The sequence below is a fragment of the Stigmatopora nigra genome, chromosome 15 (assembly GCF_051989575.1).
Source record: "Stigmatopora nigra isolate UIUO_SnigA chromosome 15, RoL_Snig_1.1, whole genome shotgun sequence".
NCBI lineage: Eukaryota > Metazoa > Chordata > Actinopteri > Syngnathiformes > Syngnathidae > Stigmatopora > Stigmatopora nigra.
The window spans coordinates 9,359,458-9,387,451 of record NC_135522.1 but is presented as its reverse complement, the minus strand read 5'-3'; the positions used below and the strand labels follow the sequence as shown (position 1 = coordinate 9,387,451).

At 35.3% G+C, this 27,994-nt stretch overlaps 2 protein-coding genes and 1 long non-coding RNA gene across 5 annotated transcripts; 1 reads left to right on the top strand and 2 right to left on the bottom strand.

Moving 5' to 3' along the window:
* Nucleotides 1-5: 5 nt before the first annotated feature.
* LOC144208333 (phosphoribosyl pyrophosphate synthase-associated protein 1) lies at nt 6-27,930 on the top strand. 3 transcript variants are annotated; one of them, XM_077734118.1, is made up of 11 exons: nt 6-60; nt 17,764-17,816; nt 18,189-18,255; nt 18,361-18,533; nt 19,045-19,160; nt 19,262-19,317; nt 20,060-20,205; nt 21,188-21,229; nt 23,704-23,774; nt 25,221-25,367; nt 26,845-27,930. In XM_077734118.1, the coding sequence occupies exons 4-11, from the start codon at nt 18,380-18,382 to the stop codon at nt 27,001-27,003; spliced, it is 891 nt and encodes a 296-aa protein (XP_077590244.1). In that variant the 5' UTR covers nt 6-60; nt 17,764-17,816; nt 18,189-18,255; nt 18,361-18,379; the 3' UTR covers nt 27,004-27,930. The 3 variants fall into 3 exon arrangements, with proteins under 3 accessions (XP_077590244.1, XP_077590242.1, XP_077590243.1); XM_077734116.1 differs by lacking the exon at nt 6-60 and adding an exon at nt 16,769-17,159; XM_077734117.1 differs by lacking the exons at nt 6-60; nt 21,188-21,229 and adding an exon at nt 16,769-17,159.
* Nucleotides 859-7,025, bottom strand: LOC144208649 (uncharacterized). The gene is made up of 3 exons (XR_013328899.1): nt 6,832-7,025; nt 4,415-4,477; nt 859-1,651 (listed from the first exon to the last, which is right to left on the bottom strand). It is a non-coding gene; the product is annotated as an uncharacterized LOC144208649 (long non-coding RNA).
* Nucleotides 7,656-12,725, bottom strand: LOC144208566 (cytoglobin-1-like). The gene is made up of 4 exons (XM_077734489.1): nt 12,596-12,725; nt 12,325-12,467; nt 9,283-9,514; nt 7,656-8,364 (listed from the first exon to the last, which is right to left on the bottom strand). Exons 2-4 carry the CDS (start codon nt 12,465-12,467, stop codon nt 8,200-8,202), a joined length of 540 nt encoding a protein of 179 aa, XP_077590615.1. The 5' UTR covers nt 12,596-12,725; the 3' UTR covers nt 7,656-8,199.
* Nucleotides 27,931-27,994: the final 64 nt, after the last annotated feature.

Genomic DNA, 27,994 nt, shown 5'->3' with positions numbered 1-27,994 from the left:
GCTATACTGCCCCCTAACGGAGTGGAGAGCAGCTAGGAGAGGAACGACTGCGACAAGTTGGTAAGAACATTTTTTAAATTTCATGAATAACTTTAGCTGTTGGTGCTCTTTTATTGGCGTGTGCCTGTATAGATTGATTTCCAAAAAGCAAACATTCGGTATTGATAACAACATAAAAACTAAAGGACTCAATTTCTATTTAACTCTTGAAAGTCAAAACCATCAAATCATTGACAGAAAATGACAATTCTTTAACCTCTGAGCCTTCAATTGTATCTCAAATTAAATTTTAAATATCCCTTTTCAATATTTTTCTAATATTTATTTGATAAATGATAAAACCTTTTTTTCAGGGATATATATTTTTCATTGCTTTTAAAGTTATGTATTTTTTAATTAATGCAAATATGTTACATTTGGCCTTATAATTTTATTATGTACATTTAATATTTAGATTTAACATTTAAATGCAAATTACATTTAAATTAGTTATATCACATATTTAGTTTTGGATTTAAACATTTAAGTGTAAAATATATTACAGAGAAAGAAATAGTATTTAAGTGGGGAAATACACAAAACTTCACACATTTTTCATACTGTGTGGGGCCAAATCTGACATAATATTCAACACAAACTGCTTTATAAACATTGGCCCATAAATGCACATAAGGAATTCATTTTCATTAATCTCGTTTGGAAGAGAAACCTTCTTGTTAAGGTAGTAGTCAGTATTAACCAATCGACTTCAAAGCTATATGTACAACATTCCTTTGGCAATAAGAGCTAACCTTTGCCTGCTCTTTTTGCCTTTTAAATTTCACAAATGCAGTTGCTTTACATTAACTCAGACACATGTACTTTTTTACCTTTTTAATAGATTTTGTTCAGGCGAAAGGTCACGGGGGTGCTGGAGCCTCTCCCAGCTGACTTCAAGCCACAAGGAGACAAACAACCACTCACACTCATTCTTAGGGGCAATTTAGAGTGTATAGTCAGGCTACCATGCATGTCTTTGGAATGTGGGAGAAAACCAGAGTACCCAGAAAAAACCCACACAGGCCCAGAAGGAACACATAAATTACACACTGGTGGACCGACCTGGATTTGAACCCAAATCCCCAACTGTGAGGCCGATGCGCAAACCACTCATCCGCCCGGCCGCACTTAACGATCCTTGATTTGTTAATATGACAAGAATTTAGGTCACTTAAGAGATGTTCTTTACAATATAACCGAAAAAAAGAGCATTAAAAACTCATATTTCTTCACAAATGTGCAAAAAAAGATCTTAAAATCTGTTTAAAGAAGGGAATTAATACAGTATTGTTTTTTTCTTCTTCAAGGAGGCACAATACTATACGACTTTTGCTTAAGAGCCTGCTTTTATCCCTTTCACACAGTGATATAAAACCAAATCAAACAACAATTACCGTCAGTGTGTAAATCCAAATAGCTTAATCTGGCAAGAGAACAAAGAACATGCTATCTTCAAACTGGAATTCAGCACAAATTCCCCTTTTCTTTATTCTTTGTAGTGGAATAAAAAGAGCACGTGCAGTGCAGATGAAAACAGCCTTAGTACTTTCTCCCCCACTTTTTGTTTCTCCACTCCTTGATGGAATCTTGGTATGAACTGCCATGTGCAGACCTGTCCAAATTTGAACAATGGTATAAAATGAGAATATATTGAAGGAAGTGATTCTACATGATCTGACCATATGATTTTTTTTTAATAACTGAGGCAAACAATTTGGTTTACCGTCAATAGACAAATATTAGGTCAACCTTGAAGTGTTCAATCAGCTTACTGTGCATGTTTTTGGAGTGTGGGGGAAACCTGACTTATATTATTATAATTATTATTTTGATAACCATCATAAATATTTGAAAAATCATCCAGAATTGAAGACTTGCTGAACAGGTAGAAAAATACATTTAAAGGAATCAATATGGTTTTTCAAAGTTTTCACTTTTTTCCCATTTTTTCTGTGAAAAGGCCACTAATAATAGTTCGGTTTTGCCATTTCATATTTAATTAGTTATAGCTAGTTATGCTTTACTTTCATTTGGTTTTATCTCAGTCAATGTTGGAGAGTTTGATTATTTTTTTCTTTTGCAAATTGAGGAGTAGTTGAAATGGTGATCACATTCTCCTTAATGTTAAATTACTCATGAAATTCAAATTGAAAATAAGACCAAAATCCTTATTGGTATTTAACACAAATTATTTGACAGTAGAAATTTTCTTTCCTTTAAGTCAATACAGTATAATTCTCATCAAAAAGTCATAGTGTACTTTTACAACAAGGAAAAGTTAAAGAACTATTGAAATCAAGTAAATATTAAGTTATACTAATTTAAGATAAGGCTGTCAGGCAGGGAAAAACACCTCAAGAACAAGCCTAATTTTCTCAAATTTATGGAAATCCATTTTAGTTATTTAAAAAAAAAATCAGTATAATTTGGCAATATGAATCCTGTTTGTGTCGTGTTTTCATTATGTGACTTACAACAAATCTGAAAAGAGAAATCACCACAAGGGATTATACCTTTTTATACCACTATAAAATATTTAAAATGGATGTTGACGCATGAATTAGTGGAGAATGTGAGTTCTGCTTTAAAAAAATATGCCATAGATCATAAAAGTATTTACTTTCTCGGGTAAAAAAAAAAAAAAAGCTGATTGTGGTGTTTTTATCCATTCTTCTGCTTCTGAAACATAACAAGAAAGAAACTGGATATATTGTTGCTATCAAGATTAATAACATGAGTAAAAACAAAAGAAACCCGCCCTTCATAGTCACATACTGTGGTAGGATTATATTTCACTTATAAAGAAAGCATCAAGTAGGAGTTACCGCAGGTCAAACCGACAAGATTTTGTCAAAACAAGTCCAAGCTGCAGTGTTCGGTCCAAAATGGTTGGCATTGCATTCATTAATTCTGAAAGTAATTTCTTTCCAATGGGTGTTTAAAAGGTTATTAATTTTTTTGGAGGAAGTTTGCTCTGTTAGTTTTTCCAGACATGAGTAAGGACAGAAACCATGTCACCATCTTGGCATATTGGCATGCAAAATCAATAGTAAATAATAACAAGTAACATATTATGCCATTTGGTATAGATGTTCATTTTTTTGGGCAATAAAGCATATGCTATGTGGAAATGAATGTTATTTTAGTATACCGTTCTGAAGGTGGGATATTGACCAGAAAAATGAATTTTGATGTGTCTTAGCAATGAAATAATATTTATTGGTTATTAAAAAAACAATTTAAACCCATCTATTCATTTAAAAAAACAAACTATAATGTCATTGTAGGATTAACTGGATGTGAATGCTACCCTAATACCTTTCTTCTGTTTATAAACTAAATATCCCTGTAAAATAATTTTTTAGCCTTCTATTCTTAAGTGAATTAATACAGTTATCTTGTTATGTGTCACATTTCTTTCAGCCGCAAATGTGGTAGGGAATGTATTTGTAATAAGCTTCCAAAGTGATGATGATGGATTGTTGTTCATCTTCTGAATCATTTAGTGTTTGTAGAATTGCAGCCGATGCATAAAAGCAAAATGTGGGACAGGCATCTTTGCACTCTTAGCTCTTTTATGCATCTCTGCCTCAGTAACATGCGCCACTGCTCTACTTTCCGTCCTTGTCTGGAGCCCCTTCTGAACCCCCTTCCCACTCCTAATGACAATATATTCCTAGGATCTGTTTGTTAGTTAATTCTGATATGTTAACATTCATATTTCTCATTCTGGTTTCAATGAAATATTACATTTACCGTATTTTCACGACTATAAGGCGCACTTAAAAGTCTTAAATTTTTCTCCAAAATAGACAGGGCGCCTTATAATCCACTGCGCCTTATATATGAAAGAATATAAAAAATAAAGAAATAAAATGTGCCATTCATTGAGGGTGCGCCTTATTATGCGATGCGCCTTATAATGTGGTGCGCCTTATATATGGAAAATGCAGTATTTAGCTTCTACAGTCAAATTTGAAATAGAATAAGGCTGGAAAACAACAAAATCTGTACTGACACTGATAAACGCAAAAAAATATATTGAATAAACAATAGTACTTCAACCAATAGTGGCCTCCACGCAGAATAAAAACAAAAAAAATCCTAAAAAAAATAGAAAGTACTGTATTTTCACGACTATAAGGCGCACTTAAGTCTTAGTTTTTGCTCCAAAATAGACAGGGCGCCTTATAATCCAGTGCGCCTTATGTATGGAAAAAATTAAAATGTGCCATTAATTGAGGGTGCGCCTTACAATCCAGTGCGCCTTATAAATGGGAACAATGTCATTCATTGAGGGAGCACTTTATAGTGCAGTGCGCCTTATAGTCGTGGAAATACGGTACTTGTTCCTGATCCTGTGTATGATACTTACTGTCATTTTTGATTGTCTCCTGTTTGGTTGCTCTTCACATATGGCACCTCTTCCTCCATCTGCCTACATCCAATGAAATGGAGAATTATTGTCAACATCAATAGCTCAAACACCATCTTTACATTCCTCGTATAAAGTTATCTATCCTGTTACAAACTGGTGGCTAGAAACCATTAATTTGCACAAGACATTTATAATGCAGTGTAGGTGGTTGAATAATGCCTGTAAGCTGATAAGGTTGCACTTTGAGTCAATTAGTGTTTTGTTGCTTTAGACCAGACATGGGCAAACTACGGCCCGCGGGCCGTATACGGCCCGTTAGACAATTTAATCCGGCCCGCCGAGCTTGTCCAATAAATAAAATAATAATGCTTCATAAATCATTCATTACATCTTGTCCATGCAATACCGTGTTTCACCTATAAATGGCGCGCTGACATTTAGGCCTTTGTTGAGTCGCGCCTTTCTCTTTATTTATCCCTCTTTAATTTTCTCATTGTCATTTGAGCCCTTCTGTAAAAATGAGCGGACCAAAGAAAAGGAAAGTGGACAGTGAGTGTCGTGTATTTAATAAAGAGTGGACAACTAAATATTTCTTCACTGAAGTCCGATCAACCGCTGTATGTCTGATATGCCAAGAAACTATTGCTATTTTCAAAGAGTACAATATCAGCCGTCACTTTGCCACGAAGCATGCAAACTACGCTAGCAAGCAGTCAACACAACAACGAGCGGCTACTGCTCAGAGATTGGTGGCTAATTTGCAGAGTCAGCAGAATTTTTTTCACCGGCAAACTGCAATTCAAGAGGCAAGCACAAAGACAAGCTTTTTGCTGGCCTTCAAACTGGCAAAGGCTAGCAAGCCTTTCTCCGAAGGCGAGTTTTTGAAAGAATGCATGATAGAGACAGCTGGTGTTTTGTGTCCGGAGAGCAAAGGCAAGTTCGAAAAAATCAGCTTATCACGCAGGACAATAACTCGCCGTGTGGAACTCATTGATGAAGATATAGTGAGCGAGTTAAACAAAAAAGCGGCAACCTTTGAGTTATTTTCATTAGCGCTTGATGAAAGTACGGACATTAAAGACACTGCTCAGCTCCTCATTTTTACCAACAACACTGTTCCCACTGAAAGTTCGAGTTTTTCTACTATGATAAAAAAATTGAAAGTTTGAAAGGGCGCATCTTTTAATTACGCACTGCAGCGGGACAGAAAGGATTGAGGTTAGTCGCCTATGTTGTTGGGTAGTAATGTTTTGAATGTTGAAAGTTATATTCATCAAGATTTCAATAAATTTTGATATTTGTTTTACTTGGTGCCTTCAATTGAATTGTATTAAAAACAGATGCAATCTCCAGGGTTGATAGATCACAGTTTTCTATTCTAATCTATTTGGCCTACTATTTCTCTTGTGCATTTGGAAAATGCAGTCCTCAATGTTAGTGAAACGTGTTGAACATTTATTTGCATGTGCTTGCTGTACTATGAGGTTTGGATACTACAAGCAACGCTTTATTATATTTGGCCCAGCAGTCAATGTACTGCTGTGGCCCCTTGTTCAAATTTTATAACCCATAGTGGCCCGCAAGTCAAAAAGTTTGCCCATCCCTGCTTTAGACCTATTATTAAGTATGGTGAAACATGATCCTCATATTATTGTTTGCAATAAATTCGAAAACAATTACAGGGAACTCAAATTACTTAGTGGAGGCATTTTTAAGTACATGTAGACGCCTGTCTTTTGAATGGGTCTAATGTTGACTACCATTCTACCGCTAATCTTCCTGTGGTGAAGCAAATTTTCTACTCATTGTATTTTTAATAACTTATTTATACTTATAGTCTAGCAGGATATATTGTACATAAGCATATAAAACAAATAATGTTGCTCAACAACCAACCAAGAGGTTGAATTTTTATAACTATATTTAATATTCAGATAGTGGGTGGAAATTGCAGTTTAATTTAGCATTATCAAAATATATCGATGGAATATTAATGATTTTATTTATTCTCATTTTTCATCCAGCATACACATTTTAAGGACAAAATGCGCTGGGAGCCCGATCATTTTTTAATGGTGTTCCAGCAGGTATACATTATTGAAAGTACATAGAGAAGAAAGGTAAGATGAAAATTGTATTCTTACTTGAAATAATAAAAAAACAAGTAGAATTTTACTTCATGTATAAAAAACAAACAAACAAAAAAGACTTTGGCACCCATGATAGATAGTAATGAAATAAAATGTAAACACTAATTACTACGTCCGAGGTCTTTAATGTCATGTTGTCTTCCTTAAACAACCAGTTATAATTCTAAAATTTCTGTATCTAATAAAAATTGCCACATAATTACATTATATACCTCAAAACAAATACAATTCCCCCCTACAAAACAGCAAGTTGCTAATACTTACGGGTTGATTTTACTGGAAAATCTATGTCGTAGGAGGAGACCAATGCTGGTTAGGACCATCAATGTGGTGCACATGGTCCTTCCCCAAGGATCTCCTTGTGCTTAGAAAAGTCAGACCTTCCACTCCCATCCAAAGCCTGTAACTGAAAAAGGAAACGTATGTGGTGTAACAAATGAACAACCCCTATCTTCTTGGCTGAGATTCCTGTTGGAGAAGATTAGCTTGGAGGATTAGCTGAGATCAAGGAAGGGTTAGATCTGGCTGGCAGAACTAAGAGGCAAACAGAGCCTCCTGTGAGATTCTGTTCTAAAAACAACCATCACATCAGTTTATAAGGATAGTAAACCATCTATCTAAATATTTCTTTTTCCATGGTCTATTTGTTTTATTTTTTAAATGATCTGATACTTTGTATTTATAGAATCACAGCAGGGTTTACAATTTTAGAGTCATTTTATGCATTTTGTCATTCTTGGCAGCATTTTAAGTGACGAGGAAAGTGATTCTTTCTGTTTTGCATTTCCGAGATACAGAGTTTGAATCTAAACATGTCCGGATAACTGAAATAATCGAGCAACTTAGGGTTTTTGTTAAGAACAAAACAAAACAAACAGCATATACACATCTAATTTATCTTTGGTCTAACTAAATACTCTACCAGAACTTAACAACTGATTAGACAAGTAATAATAGAGCTCAAAGGTTAACTGTGTATCAACGATCTACAATGTTTTACTTGCACTACTAATACTGGGTAAAAAAATAGTATTATCTACATTGGACAAGAAATGGGTAACTATACAAAGCAGCTGTATAATCTCATATGAGCCTTATAGCATTTTTTCTTATTTTTATTTGAAAACATTGGTAAATATGAATACAAAGGTGTGCCACAATGAGAAAATCTACAATCATTATTGTAAAAATATCATTATTCTCAGACTTGCATGGTGAACACAGGTGAATGGAGACCAGTGAAATATCTTGTGACATTTTCATGGCAGTTTTCTTAAAGTACTATACACATCTGTTACAAGGCACATTCTTTGCATTAAATGTGTCCTATTGTCTTTTGTTACATATTCTCCTTGATGGCAGGTCTGTATTTATTTATAAATTCCATTCTTTTAGTCTAATCCAGTCTGATGAATGCAGCTTGGGAAGACAAAGATAAGAGTAGGGCCTCATATTGGTTTACATAAAGTGTACACCATATGAACTGTATCCACAGCCAAAAACAGATAAAATGAGACAGTGTTTTTGGAATATATCAGGTTCTGTGAAGATACATAATTTAAGTTTATTCATTTTGCCACGAGGACATTGTCAGATGTCTATAAGGTCTGCTTCCTTCAATACGTTTTAACTTTATCCAGTTGCAGTTGATAGCTTTGACCAACCCAATTCATCATAGGTGGTTGTAATGCTGAAGTAGAGTGTCGCCAAGAGTTTAGTCCACGCTTCTGCCACCTCTGCTGTCACAACCTCAGGAAACTCTTCCCCCAAAACCTCCAGGATAACGCCTCCTAAAATCTGACAGGCACACACGAAACTTTTAAGATAAAAAAAATTCAAGACACACACACACACATACATATTCATACATTTTAGCTCATAAATTTGAAAAAAAATGGCCTGGTAGCTGAGTGCTTAGCACATTGCCCTCACTGTTCTGGCCATCGTTAGGATAAGCGGTTCAGAAAATGAATTAATTAATGAATTTGAAAAAATCTAGTATCTGAAAGTCAAATCATATATATATATATATATATATATATATATATATATATATATATATATATATATATATATATATATATATATATATATATATATATATATATATATATATATATATATATATATATATATATATATATATATATATATATATATATATATATATATATATATATATATATATATATATATATATATATATATATATATATATATATTGTGTAACTTATAGTCTTAACATGACATCTAAATGGCAGTACATTTGGTTGACTTTTAATATTGCACACGTTTTTCACATTTAAAGATTTGTGATTGCAGATATATCAAATAATCCACAAAGGTTGTAACTGTGAACTGTCTTTTCAGTTTGCAAAGTGGAAAACATCAAAATGCAAATTGCATTGGCAGCCAATTAGTACTTCAAGTTTCCTAGTCCCTCCCATCATCTTCCAATATCATTTATTCAAATAACCAAATTTCAGTTTAAGATTGCAATTATAAGGATATATCTTATCTTAAAAAGACCACCTTTCATGTAAATATAATGGGATATTTCTTGTTTTTCTATGAAAGTTGTGATCATCATCATTGTCTGAAAATTCACCAAATAAAGAGAATATCAGAGGATGTCAATTGTAGTCAATGAATCAATACAACAAGAATTTATTAAGATTTCTAATAGAAGTTTGCTGAAGAAATGTATTCCATTACCTTGAAGTATATGGGCTCCACTTTGTGTCGTAGGGCATGGCCTTTTCCGAGCATTTTCAACACTGAGGCCACCTTGTCTGTGTTCTCTAGGTTCTCCACCAATGTATTGATGCTGTTCATAACTCTTCGGGCATGATTCCTTAGCTGGGCACTCTTTTCCAATTCCTCTGGGCGTTCTATGTTCTTAAAATTGCTGAAGTATTGCTTGGAAGAGGGGAAGTTAACAAACAGTCTGTCAAGGAAAAACAAATAAATGGGACATTTCAGTCTTAGGGTGCAGAATTTCTTTAATCACTTTAATTTGCACTTATACCAGCTTGTTTACTGAATACTAGAATGCATGCACTTACTATACATCTAAACGTGGCATAACTCGAACTTTTTGGTGTATTGTTATTGACAAATGTACATCTATAAATTTAATATAGTTATGAGCATATTTCAAATGCAGAATGCAGTCTTCATTTATTCATTTTCCGTACCGCTTATCCTCACAAGGGGCGCTTGGGGGGTGATGGAGCCTATGGAGCTTTTAATCCAGTTCTTTTAATCCATTTATAAAAAAAGAAATCTAAATATTATATTGTAGTCGCCGGAAAATGGCGCTCAAGGCGGAGAGCTAACAAGTATGAATATGTCATAAATAAATGTCATAAATGTGTCTGGCCTGAGAAGACGAACTTGTGGAGAAGCACTATACAATTTCGTCATACGCTGCTGAGGGTATGATGACTACTAGGCTTTTTGTCAAGTCAATGATGACGACAATGCCTATGTCTGATTTTCATCTAAAATGGTCCGGCCCACATGAAATCGAGTTGACGTGGCCCGCGAACCAACCGAGTCTGACACCCTTGATTTACGAGTAAGGTATTCTGGGTCAATTTCTTTTGGCCTCAATGTATGTTGACTTGCTTGCCTGGCCTCAAGCTATATATCATATAAGTCCCAGGTTAACAGTAAGTCAACTGAGGAAAAACAGTATAAAAACAGAGTAGATAAGTGTTTTTAAACAAAATGCATTCATGTGTCAAAATACTTTTTTCAGGGCGCTGCTGAAATTGATAGCTCTGTTTTATAAAATGTGATGGCTTTCAAATGAAAATGTTTTTAATTGGCCTCAAATATTTATTTTTTATTTTGACCTTTCATTCCTCTTATTTCAACCTCTGTAACACATGAAGAGTCAGAAAAGGAGCCATAAAAACTCTCCCACTACCAACTCATTTGGGAATGTAACCCTTATGCCCTCTTCCATTTCCCCCTCCAGCTATAAGAAAAAAAACGACTAATTAATTTTGAAACAGTAAGCACCTTCGTTAAGAATTTTCTTCATGAATTGAAATTCAAGAAAAGAGTGGAGGATAGATGTTCATCTTGTAGATGGAAAGGACTCTGTAAGTACTCCAATTTGACTCTCTGAAGCTAATGAAGGACCATGATGTTTAATCTTTCGCACTTGAAATTGCACCACCTGTGATTGCATATAAATAGCCTCATTAGAATTTTATATGGCCATTGGGGTCTTAATCCTTCCTTATCTATTCTTCGAGATGAACCCAAGAGCTGAACTCAGAGAAAGTTTTTTTTTTTTTTTAATTTTCAGGCTGTGTCATGGTCTATTCTTTTAGATGCGAATCGGCAACCTTTGCGTTTCAAGAGCGTACGGGCAGTTTAAAAGTTTCTTCTGAGGTTTGATCAAAAAAAGGACTTTCTGCGCAAAGCAGGGAATTTACCATGGCCGCACTTATCGATTGAGATTCATTCTTGGAATTCCTGAAGATTGCAGGAAGTATTAATACATTACAACTGGAAAAACATATACAGTATTTTATATAAAACTAGACAGTATCTACTACTTGGGCATTAGCCACTTTTTACAATGGTACACTATATACAACTTAATCCTAATATCGTGAACATTTGATTATAAAAATACTCATTTACTTATTATTAACTTACATTTTTTTTAAATGCTATGTCCTATTGTGTGGCATAATACAGCAAGTAAACTATCAAAACCTCCCCTAGTATTATGCAGTGCATTTTTACACATTGCACAACCTATAAAACTAATTTTGATCTAAATATGAATTGTATAACATAATGTTCTCAGTAAAGGTTAAAGTGAATGTTTTTATTTTTCTGGAAAGTTCCCATGTTATCCAAAAAATACCTCCATCTGTTAGCGATACATAGACAGAAAGGAGTTACTTGATATGCATTCCATTTGATATTGCTTTAATTTTTTTTTTTTTTTTGTACTGCAGGTATGAAAATATTTAGGCTCATATAATAAATTCTGACGGAATCGTCAAACAAAAAAAAAAAATACTGACAAGTCTGCAAAACATCTGTTGCTGATTCCATTTGCACAACGGGGAGACAAAAATGACAGCTGTGAAACCTTTAAGAATAAACCATAGCAGATTGCATGGTTACCACATTTGGATTGTGTAGCTGTTTACATGGTGGCTTAACATTTCAATTATGCTGACTGAAAAGAAACCAGTCCCATCATCAAAAAAAAAGGGTCTGAGTGGTCTAAGGAGTGATTTCTCTAGCCACCCTGGCATTCAAAACATGACCTGTTCCAAGGGAGGGAGCCTTTTGAGAGCCAAAGATATCAGACTGTATATTGTTTATCCCTTTGCCTTGACTATTTGATGAATTCGATTAAATTTAAAAAGGAAATTGAGACTTTTAAACAAAATTCTAACTGTCTTTATCATGATAAAGACCCCAAAGTTCACCCCCAGGCACAATTAACGTTCAATATCTACAAAGACTTCTGTAACAGTATGTCATCAATAGAAAAGTACATTTATGTTAGATTAGAGGTAAAAAAAATGCCTTTATATTCAAAGTTACTATTACATCTTACATAGTTGTTTAATATTTTCACAAATAATCATCTCCGCTTTCAGTGGTTTATTAAAAATGTAATAAATCCAGTTGATCTACCTCAACACAGTGAATAGTTTCCCTTATCGTTATTAGATGGTGTAAACAATACAAACACAAGAGAGTTAAAGTAAATACCTGATGAGTATGGCCACTCCAACATCATCACAGTTCTGATAAACCTTTGCCCATGAGTCTTGGAGGATCATCCTTTCCTTGTCAGTCAGTGGGCTTGGTCGTTCCAGGTGATCCACCTCTCCCTCGCCCTGCATCATCTCCATCTAGGAACATAGTTCATCAGTTTAACCAGATAGAAAAGACGGGATGAAGATAAGTCTATCGCTCAAAAAGATAAATAACAATATCTGTACACACCACCCACCCTCCTTCCGTCAAGGTCTAATTTTACCTTTTTTTTCCCGTATCTTCGTTTTATGTGTGAGAGCAGAACAAAGCTGCTTCTCTTTTGTTGGTTCAGCACACTTCAGCACTGAATCTCATCTGAGCGATTGTGTGACTGAACGCCAAGGCTGGTAAAAACACAAGAAACACACGCAGCGAATGAGGAGGAGCTTCTGTACTCCCTCTTTCACACACTCCCTCTCCTCCCTGTTTCCTTTCCACCTTACTTTTTTTTTCATAAGTGCTGTTGATGAAAACATGATGAGATAGAAGTTTGGGAAAAATAATCCAAGGGTATAGGGATACAATGTGAGATTAAGACCTGACAAATTATAGATACATGCTGTGAATTGTTCCTACAATATGCCCACTTTTGACTGTTTTGGAGCTTTAACCCCTGATCATTTTCAATTCAACATGAACCTTAACCAAGTTAAATTTATAAACACACAAATGGGTGTAAATTCAACAAAATGACGTCAATGAGAAATAGGACAGACTCTCATTCGTTTGGATTTTTTTTCTTTCTTACAGGCTGCATCACAGCATGGTTTCAGTCTTTTCAATCTCTCAAGCCCTCCCTACATAGCGCTTGATGTACTACTTGAAATGTATAGTATTTAGTTTTACTATGAGCCAATGTCAAAGGTTTTCCAAGGGAGATGGCAAATGTTAGTTTTGTTATCATTGTTGAAAATGTGCTCACATTTCATTGTTGGAAAGAAAAGCAATCAGTCAAAAACTACTCCATGGACACCTGTTGAGAGAAACAAATGTTGAGTTCATAATTTGTCGGCTTTACTTTAGAGATATAATGTGTATGCAGTAGGTGTGAACAATGTACACTGGTTAAACATTGACAAGTGGCTCATTAATGATCAAGCCGCTTAAAAAAACTAACGAAAAATAAGCAACAATGAATACACAGTAAATTTATGTCCCACTGCCAATGAAAAAACAGATTTTTTTCAACATTGTCTGCAGCTTGCACCAGCTGATTTTTTTGCAACCCTTGTCATTTAACCAAATAACATTTTGTCAAATAATCAGTGATATAAATTAAATTTATGTTATATCCAAACAAGATAATATTCATAAGAAAAGCCTAAATTTAATGTTTACTTCTGCGATTGGTTTGCCACCAATTCAGGGTGTCCCCCCCCCCCCCCATCTCTGGCTCAAAGCCAGCTGTGATAGGCTCCAGCACCCCCGTGACCCTTGTGAGGATAAAGCGGTTCAGAAAAGGAATGAATGTTTACTTTACAAAGGAAAATCTAAAAGATAAAAGCAATTCAGTGGTGCTAATATGAAGCAATTTGGGCTTTGGAACTGAAATATATATATATTTTTTTTTGCTGGAGAGAGAGATTCCAATCTGCTTGCTACTATAGTTAAGTTGCTCTTGAGCAAAACACCATCTCTATCCCTCAGTGCAAGTGGTGCAACACCAGCGGCAGTTCTAGTCTGGATGATTTCCTTGGCAGGCATCCACACTGCCCCCCACTGCTGCTTGCAAAGGACAACAGCCCACAGTGATCACAGACAAAGCAACAACAAAACCGTTACTTATTATTATTATGGCTTTATTGTGAATTTGCTTCACAAATTAAGTTTAATAACAAGCTGTGCAACAAAAAAACTGTAAATTATAGACAGGGTTACAAATAATTGACAGAGATATGGCTGTCAAACAGGTATCACACATAGTTTTGATGATTTAAAGTGAAGGTTTAAAAATGCATGAAATTAAGATTAAGTAAGATCATAAATAAATGCAAAATAAATGTGTTTTATGCATTTATTTTCCTCACAAAGGTCACTGAAGCCTACCCCAGCCAGCTCTGGGAACCAAGCGGGGGAGAACCTGAAGTAGTTTCCAGCCAATTGCAGGGCACACACTCATACTTAAGGTCAATTTAGAGCACATGTGTCTAAGTGGCGGCTCGGGGGCCAAATCTGTGCCGGGAAAGTAAATCTTGAGTGCTGACTTTCTGTTTTAGGATCAAATTAAAATGAAGAGTATAGATGTATATATTAAATTTCCTGATGTTCCCCCTTTTAAATCAATAATTGTCATTTTTTACTCAAATTTTTCTGTTTTTAGTTCAAAAATCAAATTGTGAAATCTACAAATATATCTAAAAAAGCTCATACAAACATTGTTTTTAGATCTCTAAAAACTGAATATTCAGGGCTTTTAATCCAGTTCTTTTAATCCATTTATAAAATAAAAAAAATCTAAATATTATATCTAAAATGGTCCGGACTACGTGAAATCGAGTTGACGCTAACGAACTAACCCGAGTCTGACGCCCTTGATTAAGAGTGTTCAACCAGTCTATCGTGCATGTTTTCGGAATGTGGGAGGAGACTGGAGACTCAGAGAAAACCCACACAAGCCCAGGGAAAACATGCAAACTCCACACAGGAAGATCTGAGGCCACCATGTGTTTAATGCATTTAGCTTTTAACTACTCAGTAACCCTAAACACACTTTAAATTAGTTCCAACAAAGGCTGTGTTTATAAAATACCTTTGTAAATACTGTATTTCTAACTTCATCGCAAAGTGAACCCAAAGGAAATAGAAACGATCTTTTTCTTTTTACTGGCGCGCCTAGTCTTCTTTATAAAGTGCATGCTTGCTTGGGCCTGTCCACGAAATTAACAAAAACTAGTCTAAAATCAAATGCCACCCCTATTTGGCACAGACAAGCACTTATATCATCAAATTAAAAATGAGTGAACTCCCTCATAAAAACTTCATTAGTTTCTGTATTAAAAATCTTATCAGTGCAAGAGACCTTGACATTTTCAAGAATGCTCCTTCTTTCATGCCGTGTGGCAATACACAATACGGTCTACCAAAGTATACTCATACCATTGTTATTATTTCCAGTTATTGTTTTAGTTCACATGTCAGTTTCTTTTTTTTTGCAATCCCAACTGTTGTGACCATATTTTACACATTTTAGAGTCAGGGTTAGGCTTTTTTGGTTGGATTTTGGTTTCGATCTTGTGTATCGGTTTAGGGATAGCGTTACAATTTGTGGATTTCAGACAATTTAAATGATGGCTTTATCCTCACTCCAAAAATAAAATACTTCAAGATTGTAATGCCAGCAATCTCCATCAATTCCAATGGGAATTGAGAAAAAGTTACCTGCAAGCAGAGCAAAGAATCCCCACACACTTTCTCCGAAAATAACCTTTGCTGGTTATTATTTTTCAGGTGGTCCAGTACTTGATAGAAAAAAGTTTTATAGCCTCAGCTTGATTCATTGTGTTTTGGCTACAATATTACATATTTACATACAGTATTTTCACGACTATAAGGCACACCGCATGATAGGGCGCACCCTCAATGAATGACATTTTTTTCCATATATAAGGCGCACTGTATTATAAGGCGCACTGTCTATTTTGGAGAAAATGTAAGACTTTTAAGTGCGCCTTATAGTCGTGAAAATACGGTATATATGTTCATTAACATGAATATAGATATGTTCATTAATATGTGGTGTTCCTTATTACATAAACTCAAACTCAATGGCCAATAAAGGTATGTTACTAGAAAAATATTATTTAACCGATATAAATACAACAGTGGGCGGCCTGGTGGAGCGAGTGGTTAGTGCATCGGCTTCACAGCTTTGGGGTTCTGGGTTCAAATCCAGGTCGGTCCACTTGTGTTGAGTTTGCATGTTCTCCCTAGGCCTATGTGGTTTACCTCTGGGTACTCCGGTTTCCTCCCACATTCCAAAAATATGCAAGGTAGACTGATTGGACACTCTAAATTGCCCCTAGGTAAGAGTGAGCGTGAATGGTTGTTTGTCTCCTTGTGTCCTGCGATCAGCTGGCCACCGATTCAGGATGTCCCCCGCCTGTGGCCCGGAGTCGTTTGGGATAGGCTCCAGCACCCCTTGCGACCCCAATGAGGATAAAGCGGTTCAGAAAATGAGATGCAAAAATACAACATTGGTCCGGTAGAGAGTGGTGACCGTGTTATGGAGTCATGAGTTCAATCCCAGATGGATCCTCACAGTATGGAGTTTGCATGTGGGTTTGCATACCCCTATGTAGCAGGGATAGGCTCCAGCACCCCCACGACCTTTTGGAGGATAAGCGCCAGTGAGCCAGTGAAACAAACCATCGCGATGCCGTAAAATTTGACCCAAAGAGGATCCCGTAGGAATAAATGTCGGCTTTTGCTTGACAAGCAAACACACTACCAGATCTCCAGGTTGGGAACGACAAATCACGTTCAAGAAAAAAAATTAAATGACGAACAACGTTTCAGCGCCATCATTGACATTCCTTGATCGTGTTTTAACAATTTGAAGTCAGTATTTGTGTCTGTTCCGGTTGAAGTTAGCAGGCTAACCCGTGAGCAGTCACCACAGAAGCTAACGTCCACGGAAAGAAACTGAAAAATAAGCAGAGATTTCAACCAAAATCCATTGCAAAGATCAGATCTTCAACAGCAGCAATGAACGTCGCAAAAAGTGGCTATCGTGTTTTTTCTGCAAACTCATCTGTCGCATGTACAGAGCTGGCGAAAAAGATAACGGAGTAAGAATCTCATCTCATTTTCTGAACTGCTTTATCCTCACTAGGGTCGCGGGGGGTGCTAGATCTTATTTCAGCTGACTTTGGGCCAAAGGGAGGGGACACCCTGAATTGGTGTCCAGCCAATCGCAGGGCACAAGGAGACAAGCAATCATTCACACTTACACGCAAACCTATGGGCAATTTAGTGTCCAATCATCTTACTATGCAAGTCTTTGGAATGTGGGAGGAAACTGGAGTACCCAGAGAAAACCCACGCAGGCTGGGAGAACTTGCGCACAGGTGGAACGACCTGGTTTTGAACCCAGATCCCCCACTGTGAAGCCAATGAGCTAAACACTCATTCGGCGGGCTCCCCGGAGTTGGAATAATGTCATAATTCATCTGCCTACTTTAATCATCAAACTAACTAATCAAGTACTGTTATTTGTGTCCATGTTTTGCTAACCTGTCAAATTTTTTTTGTGTACATTCCATACTACTGGTTCTAAAATGATATGCTCACTATGCAATGGTTGTTATTGCATGATTTACAGTTTTTTTTCTTCAAATTCCACTTTATGTTTGCAATATGAATAATGAGCATGATTTTGCTTTTGCTCTTCAGGCGACTTGGAGTTGAGCTGGGAAAGTCGGTTGTCTTTCAAGAGTCCAATAGTGGTAAGAGAAAACATCTATCTTCACTTTATTTATTATGTTGCATCTACTAGTACTTTTTTTTTAACCAAAATAAATTCAAAACATGCATCAAAATTTTCCAAATGGAGTTTCAACAGATTACCTTACAGTAGACTGTGATACTATCATTCATTTCAATTCAGGTTATGAATAATAATGATGTATAATAATGTATAAAAGTTGTTTTTTCCCTCAAATTTAGCCAAATAATTTGTATTGTGCATGCACATTTAAAATTTGAAACTCCTAGTTGATTTGTGAAAGCACTACTTTATTTAATGTCAAATAATTGTAACATTATACACTATTTGTTTGCTCTTTTTTTTGTTCTTAAATATTTTTTTTTGTCCACAGAGACAAGAGTTGATGTAAAAGAGTCTGTACGTGGACAAACCATCTTTATTATCCAGACCATTCCAAGGTGAGGATGGATACATCTGCACACTGCAGCAATTTTTGAATCATTAATATTCTGTCATTAAAGTTCAGTTGATTTGTTATAATACTCTTATTTTACTCCAAACAGAGATGTCAACACTGCAATCATGGAGCTGCTGGTCATGGCTTATGCTCTCAAAACCTCCTGTGCAAAGAACATTATCGGCGTTATTCCATATTTCCCTTACAGCAAACAATGCAAGATGAGAAAGAGGGGCTCCATAGTATGCAAGCTGTTAGCGTCTATGTTGGCTAAAGCAGGTAAAGTGCTTTATTTTAATGATATTAATAATTTATAAAGAAATCGTGTCAATTGATCCATTAATTGCATGTGAAAAACACATGTTTTTATGCGGTTTCTATTCAATGAATCAAAATTGGTTGAATATTCAACGTGGGTAGTATGAATGGTTGTTATGTTCATACTGCATGGGCAATTTGATTGGGTGGCGACCAGTCAGGGTGCTTCTCACTAATAGGTGACTGGGATAGACTCCAATACACCTGTGACCTATGCAGGGATGAATATACTTAATATAGGCCTATAATCAGTGGATTTAAAGTCAATTGTTTGCCACTTTATCAAGGATAAGTTTGTCGTGATAAGATTGGAGCAATATTTTGATCTCCTTGACTAGACACGACCTCTGCTCGTGAGATAAACCTGCAAGACAACTATTCATATTCATATTATAGTGTTGAGCACTGCCAGTGCAAGATTCATTTATTGTTAGAAGATAAAGACCTGACAATGTTGTATTTTACTCTAAAGGGCTAGCACACATCATCACCATGGATTTGCATCAGAAAGAGATCCAGGGTTTCTTTTCTTTTCCTGTGGATAATTTGAGAGCATCCCCATTCCTGATCCAGTACATCCAAGAGGAGGTGATAATTCCACTAAAATAAACATGATGGCAACAGACTAATGTAGCAGTTTAATTATGTGATGTGATGTTTTTTTTCTTCTTCTTCTCCTATGCTCATAGATTCCTGATTACAGGAACGCCATCATTGTGGCCAAATCTCCAGCAGCAGCTAAGAGGTATAAACACAGGAAAACAAAACCTTGAGCAGAAATGGTAATGTCTTTGTTTGTTCAAATCTGTTTAAATAAATAATGACAAAAATGATCATAGTGACCTTTAGACATTTTGTATATTGCATCAATCCATTTAATTAAAAAAACAATCTAGTAAATTCAATCTATTATAAATACCAATGTGTATTAATTATTATTAATCATAAATGAAATAAATGTTCATACTCTAAGCCAGGGGGGTCAGATTCGGGTAGGTTCGCGGGCCGCTTTAACGTCAACTTGATTTCATGTGGGCTGGACCATTTTAGATATAATATTTAGATTTTTTTTTTTATAAATGGATTAAAAGATCTGAATTAAAATCCCTGAATATTCAAATTTTTATAGATCTAAAACAATGTTTATTTTAGTTTTTTAAATATATGTTTAGATTTTACAAAAGGATTTTTGAACTTAAAACACAGAAAAAATGATTAAAAATGTACAATTATTGATTTAAAAGGGGCAAAATCAGGAAATTTAATGTACATCTATACTCTTCATTATAATTTGATCCTAAAACAAAAAGTCGGCACTCATGATTTACTTTCCCGGGCCACACAACATGATGCGGCGGGCAAGATTTGGCCCCCGGGCTGCCACTTTGACACATATACTCTAAGCTATTCAAATGTGTGTCTGCAAAACCATGCAACTAGTACCTACGTTAAAGAGTGATCTGTCTTTTTGTTTTTCATTTTTCTAGAGCCCAATCCTATGCAGAGCGCTTGCGCTTGGGTCTGGCAGTGATTCATGGTGAGGCTCAGTGCTCTGAGTCTGACATGGCTGACGGAAGGCATTCACCGCCGTGCGTGCGCAACACCACAGGACACACAGGATTAGAGCTGCCTTGTAAGAGAGCTGTTTTGTAATTGCTGACCTTAATTGTTGTTTCAATAATTCCTCCCCTGACTTTGTAGGTTGGATGAACCCAAATAGCACCACTTTGTTTCCTCTAGTGGAAATGGGATATTACAAATTGACACTTATCACAACCTTCTGCCCATTTGCCATATGTGAATCAAAAACAGATTTTATTTCGTTTTAGGCTGTTTTTTTATTATTATCTTTTTTTTTAAATCATGCCATAGTTCTTTTTGCATGCATTGATTCCCTAAATATTCCATTAATTATTGCGTTTTGACTTTTAGCTACCTTATAAAACATAGGAATTAAATTTATTTATTTTATGCTGTCTATTGTTAGCAGTTTTAAGGTAATTTCTGTATATTACACCTGGAAACTATTGATTTTACACAGGACCTTAATGCTAAATATGCATTATGCAGAAAACTTCTATAATCTTACCATATTTCACTTACTGGTAATATTTTTAGCCTCCAGGATTTTGGATAGGTTATATGTTTATAACTTAGGCATGCTGAGTGTCATACTAAGCACATAATTGATTGCATGGACTATGAATTCACAGCCATGTTTGATTCAGTTTTTATTTATAGTTAACCTTATAGTATAAATTAATTTTTATGTTGGACTTTTCCTAGCTAACCAACAACAACAAACTATTAATTATGAATGTGTCATTGGCAAATGACTCCAAAACAGTTATATCCCACATCCTCCTTTTACTTAATAGAAATGTTTTGATTTTTATGTATGTTTTTATTCTTACCATTGACTTTAAAAATCCTCCTCAGAGCTACACTTGCCAAAATCCATTAAATTGATGAGAGAAAAAAAAAATATATAGACTCGACAAATCAAAACTATACTATCAAAATTCTGAAAGAGGATTTTCCAAGTCTTGGCATCATGTGTTTGTGAATTACTTGTACGTTTCGTGTTTAATGTGGTGTTTATTTGTTGGCAATAGCAGGCAAACAACAAGCTCCGTTCCCTGGCATTGAGCTTCCAAGTACGAGCGTAAACCTGACCTACATCAGATTGTTCCTTTTCAAATGATTCCTCAGTTAGTGCATGTGCCTACAAAGGGTTTGTCAAGTCTTGAGAAAATAGTCTGGATTCAAGAACTAGCAACTGGTTGAGGGAAAGTCAAAAAAATTAAACAGCAAAAAGGAAAGGCATTTCCTTTTATATATCTACATATACAGGGTGACCCAAAAAGATGCGTACCCATGAAAATTTCTATTTTGACTTTGATTAAAAAGCTATTTATTTCAAATTACAACCACACATTATTCAGTTTATGGAAGACCATTCACCAGAGTTTCAGCTATTTCTGTCAATTTTTAGTCAATTTATGGCTTTCCCAAGATGTGTACCAAAATATCCACCATTCCGTCAATCACTTTTGCACACTCTTTCAGGATGGCTCTTATTTTTGCTGTGATGGCACTTTTCATTTCCTCAATTGTTTGAGACATTCGTTAAAAAATTGATTTTTTTATCGAATAAAATATGAATACGCATCTTTTTGGGTCACCCTGTACATGGTACTTTTTAGTTCAAATAGAAATATTGCACCTTATTTAATATTCCAGACTCTTCTGCAAGATGGACCAAATCTTCTTTGTTTTGTAGCGTTCTGATTTTATTTTCTATAAATCAAACCAGAACCATGCCAAAATATCTCTTTGTATTCTTATTAATCTATCTAAAAATATCTCAAGTCTGGACTCATCTTGCCAATCAGCACATGTTGCATCCTGGTTACACCTGCTCTTTTTGAACATCTGATTAACATTTTGCTCTTCTCGACTGCATGTGATGAGACCAATGAAGCATGCTTTTCTAATTTCAAATGTATTCTTGCAGGAGCAGGAATTTCCCCCAAAAATATTTGCTTGATATGTGTTATATCATTCAATTAAGAGCCTCAAACTCTATTTATTAGCTCAGAGTTTTGTTGGAGTGTTTGCATTTGTATGTTTACACAAATACTGTTACAGTGTTCCCTCAGTTATCGCGGTTAATGGGGACCGGGACCACCCGCGATAAGTGAATTTCCACAAAGTAGGGATTCCCCTTCAAAAATGCTTAATTTGGATTTAATAAAAAAAAAAATATATATATTTTTTTATATATATTTTTTAATTTGTTTAAAAAAAATTACCTCCCTGTATACAGTACACCATATAGAATACAGGTAGAGAGAGTGGAATTCATGTTATGATAAAAAAACTGTAAAATATTTTGTTTCAATGTAATATTTGTATTATTATTATTTTATTTTTTCCCCAAAAAAATCCGCGAAGCTCTGAGTCCGCGTTAGCTGAACTGCGAAGTAGCGAGGGAACACTGTATACCATTTCAAGCAATTTCAAGATTAGACATCTCATGTTTCTAAGTGTCTCGACAAGTCGTCAAGAATTTCACAGGAGTGTGTTTACTGCTAACATGGCTATCATTGGTTTTACTTAAAGGTGTTTATGTGACTTGACTGATTAATGCTGTCTACCTCACAGTATTCAGTAGTTTTACAATGGGCATGCGCCTCCTTTTTCTTCTTCCTGATACTTCCCCACTTACAATTGGCTTGGCTGGCTGATTGTTTCCTCAACCTTTGAATTAATAAATAGCATTTACATGGCACAATTCTCGCAATGCAGCTGTAATTGGCAGACAAAAACAATTCTGTTTGGTATTTATCACCATGCAATGATAACATTACTTTTACTGTTGTAGTAGTATGGTCATTATAAACTGTGGTAATTGAACTTGACCAGAAAAATTAGGATGAAGTGAATGTGATTATATTTAGTTTGCTTTGTTATTAATGTAGATTATAATTATTTCAAATTGGGCCAAACTAACCTGAGATGATACTTTGAAATATATACAATGTTTTTTTATAAAGATTTGATTGCCATTTGCGTAACATTGTGATTATTGCGTGCATGTATGCACATATTTACTGGAAGCAGTAATGTTGGGCTGATGAATGACCCAATAAGATTGGCAAGCGTGAATGAAGAATTATTTGAAGTGGTTTTCATACACTGTTTTTCAGTGTTAAATAGGTTTCTATAGTGCATATTTTTCATATGCACATTTCTGTCATTATGCCTGCTATGGGCACTTCAGACACTGCCTTCTGATTGGGTATCCTGGGCTGAAAATTCTCTTGGTTTTTTTGCATGGCATGTGCTGTATGTTTTGGCATTTCAGATAAACCTGCTAGGGCGTAGGTGGGGTAGAATGGGGGGAATTCTTTTTCATTAATAACTTTCTATTGCCAGTTTGAAATAAAAGCAGCTTTATATTGCCAATGTACTGTTGGTTTATTATTAAGAAGGAATTTGGCTGGATAATTTACTCTAAAATGCAAACCATTTTCTCAACCCATTTTACCCAATCTACTGAGTGACTTTTAATAAGGTGAAATATAAAATCTCTTATGTTCCTAACACAATGTCATTTGCTTTGCAGTAATGATGGCCAAGGAGAAACCTCCCATTACTGTTGTTGGAGATGTGGGTGGAAGAATTGCCATAATCGTGGTAAGAGATTTCTACACCGTTTTTGTTGATTAGTTTGATTATCTGCTATTCTGATTTTTTGAGGGTATCTTTTTTTTCTTCTTCTGCATAAATCTTTACACATTTTTGTAAATAGCTTGTTTTTAGAGTATGCCAAATATGGAATCAAAAGGTTCAGGGGAGTACACTTTATTATTGTTGCTGTTGCCAAATAGGTTAAGGTTCTTGTTGTTGTATATATTTACTATGATTGTAATTTGGTTTAACCCCTAATTTTTTTCTCTAAAGAGTTCAAAATTTTATTTATTTCTCGGACAGGTTAAAGAGATTTTCACATTTAATCAATTTTTATTTATTTTTGATCGTTTTTATGACTTTCTACTGAGGTTGGCAAAATAACTTATAAGATAACACAGTTTAGATTTTTCAAATTATTTGGCAGTCGTTTTTGTATGATTTGTAATACATATTGAACCTGAAAATGAGCTATCTTTTTAGTTCATAAGGTGATTGTAATCTTTTAACAACCCACATAGTTGCAAACATTTTAACTACCTATAAGTCAGAGACTCAGTCTAACCAAATTTCTGCATAAAACAGTGGATGAAATTGATTTTTATGGAAGAGGAACTTTGATAAAGTAGACCTATTCATAGCTACCATGGTTTGTCTAAAAAGGCAATTATTTCTTAAACCTAAAAATGTGTTGAGCTTCTATAAACAGCAGCATCATTTCTATTATAGATAATAAGTCTTTCTCACCTCTGTGCAGATATATTTCTGTCTACACATACATGGTTTTATTATGCAACACCAAAGAGTTTTCAAACTTTGGCAGAAGGTCATACTGGAGTTGGAATTCTAGTTTGGAGTTAGATTTTTTTTTTCCCAAAACCTTTGAGATGTTGTGTGTGTGTGTGTTTTGTTTTTCCTGCTGCAGAAGCCAAGAGTTACTGACCGTGAGGTCACGAACTGTAGTCAGTCTTCTGAAGGAATTTTTAGTAGAGCGTAAAATTAGTCTTGCCATCAATCATAGCACAAGGCATGTGGGTTGTGGAGATGCTAAACTAACTCTGACATTACATTGCTATATATCACCATGGTTGAGTTTGGACATCTGGATGTAATCATAATTGGGTGTGGTCAGTGAAAAAGAAGTTAACTTCCCAAAAAGCTTCAGTACAAGGCGTGGTCCTTCTTTTTCCACACATGTCCAGCCAGCTTTGAGTTAGAATTAATTTTCATCCATTAGTTTTATTTAATGAATAAAATCTCCACTTAAATCCACGGAATGTGCTCCCGTTTTATTTTTAATATAGACACTTCCAATTCTAGATAACATTCCATTATAAGAATGTTCTACCTCATTCAAAAATATCCCTTTAGTATTGTGTATAAAATTTTACTCGGCAACAACAGAAACACTCCATGAATCACAAATTATTGACTGCTCTATTTCTTTTTCAGGATGACATCATAGATGATGTAGGAGATTTTGTGGCAGCTGCTGAGATTCTGAAAGAAAGAGGTGCTTATAAAATATACATCATGGCCACACACGGATTGCTGTCAGCTGATGCTCCACGTCTCATAGAAGAGTCAGCCATTGATGAGGTAAGGACCCCTGAACTCCTTATTATTGTGGGCCTACACTATGAAGATCTAAAAAAACAGGAATACGACAGATGAGTGAGTAGTTAGTGCAGGGGTGTGCAAACTTTTCGGTCCAGGGGCCACATTGACTTTAAGAATTTGACAGATGGGCCGGGTCAGCACAAGATACGATACAAATAAAAAACAGCATCCGTTAACAGTACATTTGAAACATAAACAGAAAAAAGTATTAAGTATTAACATACTCATCGTTCATCATTAAAGTAAAAAGTATAAAGTACAAAATAAAGTAAAAAGGAATGTATTAAGAAATATTAAAATGCAATTTAAAAAAAGATAGATGGGCTGTAAAACACAAAATAAACAAATAAGACTGGACACAGCTACTGCCACTGGCTTTCGCGTGACAGCGCCATCTTGGGGAAAAAATAAAAACATTTGGACAACGTCGGCGGGCCGGATTAAAATGCCTCGCGGGTTGGATGTGGTCCACGGGCCGTAGTTTGCCTATATCTGGGTTAGTGCGTCGGCCTGACAGTTATGAGGTCCTGGGGTTCGATCCCAGGTCTGTCCTCTTGTGTGGGTTTTCTTTGGGTACTCCAACTTCCTCCTGCATTCCAAAAGCATGCATGTAGTTCTTTTTGAAGACTCTAAATTGCCCCTTGGTATGAGTGTGAGGGTGATTGAGTATCTGTCTCCTTGTGCTTCTGGCTTGAAATAAAATGGGATGGGGATTAAGCACCCCTTGCAACTCATGTGAGGATAAGCGGTTGAAAATGATTGAATGAATGAAAGATACATTGTTTATTTGTATGATTTTTTATAAAGGTTGCTGAACAATTAGTTTGATTGCAAAAAAGCCACGTATATTCTCATTAAAATGGAGCTGACTGGCTACAATTTCAATATTTCATATTTTTTAAATGGAAATTCTTTGCTTTGGCTAGCAGTTAGCGTCTGGGTTTGTTGTTATGTTAAGACCCTGTGGCCATTGGTGAGAGACTCAAATAACATAACCATCTGTTTTGAGTTATTTTGCAGCTTTGGGTGTGGCACCACATTTCTCTGATATTAACTTCTACAATATATTTTTTCTGACATACTGAATTTTCAATTTTCATTATCTGTACATCCTGCTCATAAATTATTAAGAAATAGAGGGTTTAAATATTTTCCACTGCATAATCACTCCACATAATATATAGAGGTGTCACATTTGGAAATTAGTGTTTTTTTTCACCCCATTAATATTTTAACTACCTGATTTTTTAAAAGTGTCAGTAGTTTATCTTTTCAGTGGAAATTGAGAAAAAGTAAACAATAACAACAACAAAAGTATTAGCAATACTCACCAGATTAGAAGCACGAGTAGCATATGTTGCTTCCATAAACAAAGCTGACTAGCAAATATAGTGGAATTTCACAGTAATTTAATGTTAATATTGCATTTGAATTGAGCTTTTTTTGTGTGTTTGAGGTGGTGGTGACCAACACTGTCCCACATGAAGTGCAGAAGCTCCAATGTCCAAAAATCAAGACTGTGGACGTCAGTATGATCTTGGCAGAGGCCATTCGGCGTATCCACAATGGAGAATCCATGGCTTACTTGTTCCGCAACATTGCAGTAGATGACTAGTATGCGAACCTGTAAGGTGGGTCTGGCTGTGACTAAAAGAAGGTGCGTTTTTTTTCTGGGTTTCACCATGACTTCAAATATACTACAGTGGACAAAAGAAAAACACCATTTTATGCATTGCCTCTATTATTTAGTATTTTGGCCCCTCTGTGTGGAAAACATTCTACTTATGTACTCCCTCGTTAATAGAAAAAAACGTCATCCACGCCCATTTGTATAAGGCAATGCATGCCTCTCCATAGAATAATGGTTAGGCTGTTGCCATATTAGTAGTAGTAGTAGTAGAACTAGTGAAAAAATGTCCTTTGTTGGAATCCCGCAGTTGAAGTTTGACTTTTTAATTTAAAAGAGTTTTCACAATTTACTGCAGAAGATCGAAAATAGCAAACCTGAAACTGTGACAGTCTTTAGAGACTTGAAAGAAGAACATATCTCGGATGGGTGATGGGAAACATAATAGAACCTTTTTAAGCGCACTGTCTTTGAATGTAAACACGGGTCGCTTATATGCTGGGAAATTTTGTTGATTAAGGGTGGGTAAGGGTGTCATTCCTCAAATCTTTATATATATATGTGTATATATAGTTAATAGACATAGGGCAAATTAATATTTCATCAAACAACCAATAATCGAGAATTAGTGAGATGTGCATTCTTATTTCTTTGTTTTTCTTTTGCCTCCCACTCTTTTGCTGCCATTTTTCGTACTTCCCAGATTACACTGTGATTTGTTTGCATTTACTACTGGGTCATGTGGTTTCCAGCCACCCAAACTCTTGCTCATCACTACCAAATTTTGAGCAATTTTAAAGCATTTCTTATCCAGTTATGGTCAAGTATAGGTTATGCTGAGTGAGTTGTTAGGAGAAACTGCTGTTTATACCCAAAACAAAATGTTTGCAGATAAGAAGAATAACCTAGCCCTTTTGTGGGTGTGTTGATTTTTTTTTTTTAACCAGAATCCTATGCTGTGTTAGATTCACACAAATTT

What these genes read in the sequence shown, in the direction of transcription:
- LOC144208333 (XM_077734116.1), top strand. Translation starts at nt 17,077, where the DNA reads ATGAACGTCGCAAAAAGTGGCTATCGTGTTTTTTCTGCAAACTCATCT. An exon ending in ATTATCCAGACCATTCCAAG is followed by an intron (nt 18,256 to 18,360) that starts GTGAGGATGGAT and finishes TACTCCAAACAG; the next exon opens with AGATGTCAACACTGCAATCA. An exon ending in GTCTATGTTGGCTAAAGCAG is followed by an intron (nt 18,534 to 19,044) that starts GTAAAGTGCTTT and finishes TTTACTCTAAAG; the next exon opens with GGCTAGCACACATCATCACC.
- LOC144208566 (XM_077734489.1), bottom strand. Translation starts at nt 12,467, where the DNA reads ATGGAGATGATGCAGGGCGAGGGAGAGGTGGATCACCTGGAACGACCA. An exon ending in GGAGTGGCCATACTCATCAG is followed by an intron (nt 9,515 to 12,324) that starts GTATTTACTTTA and finishes TTTCCTTGACAG; the next exon opens with ACTGTTTGTTAACTTCCCCT. An exon ending in TGGAGCCCATATACTTCAAG is followed by an intron (nt 8,365 to 9,282) that starts GTAATGGAATAC and finishes TGTGCCTGTCAG; the next exon opens with ATTTTAGGAGGCGTTATCCT.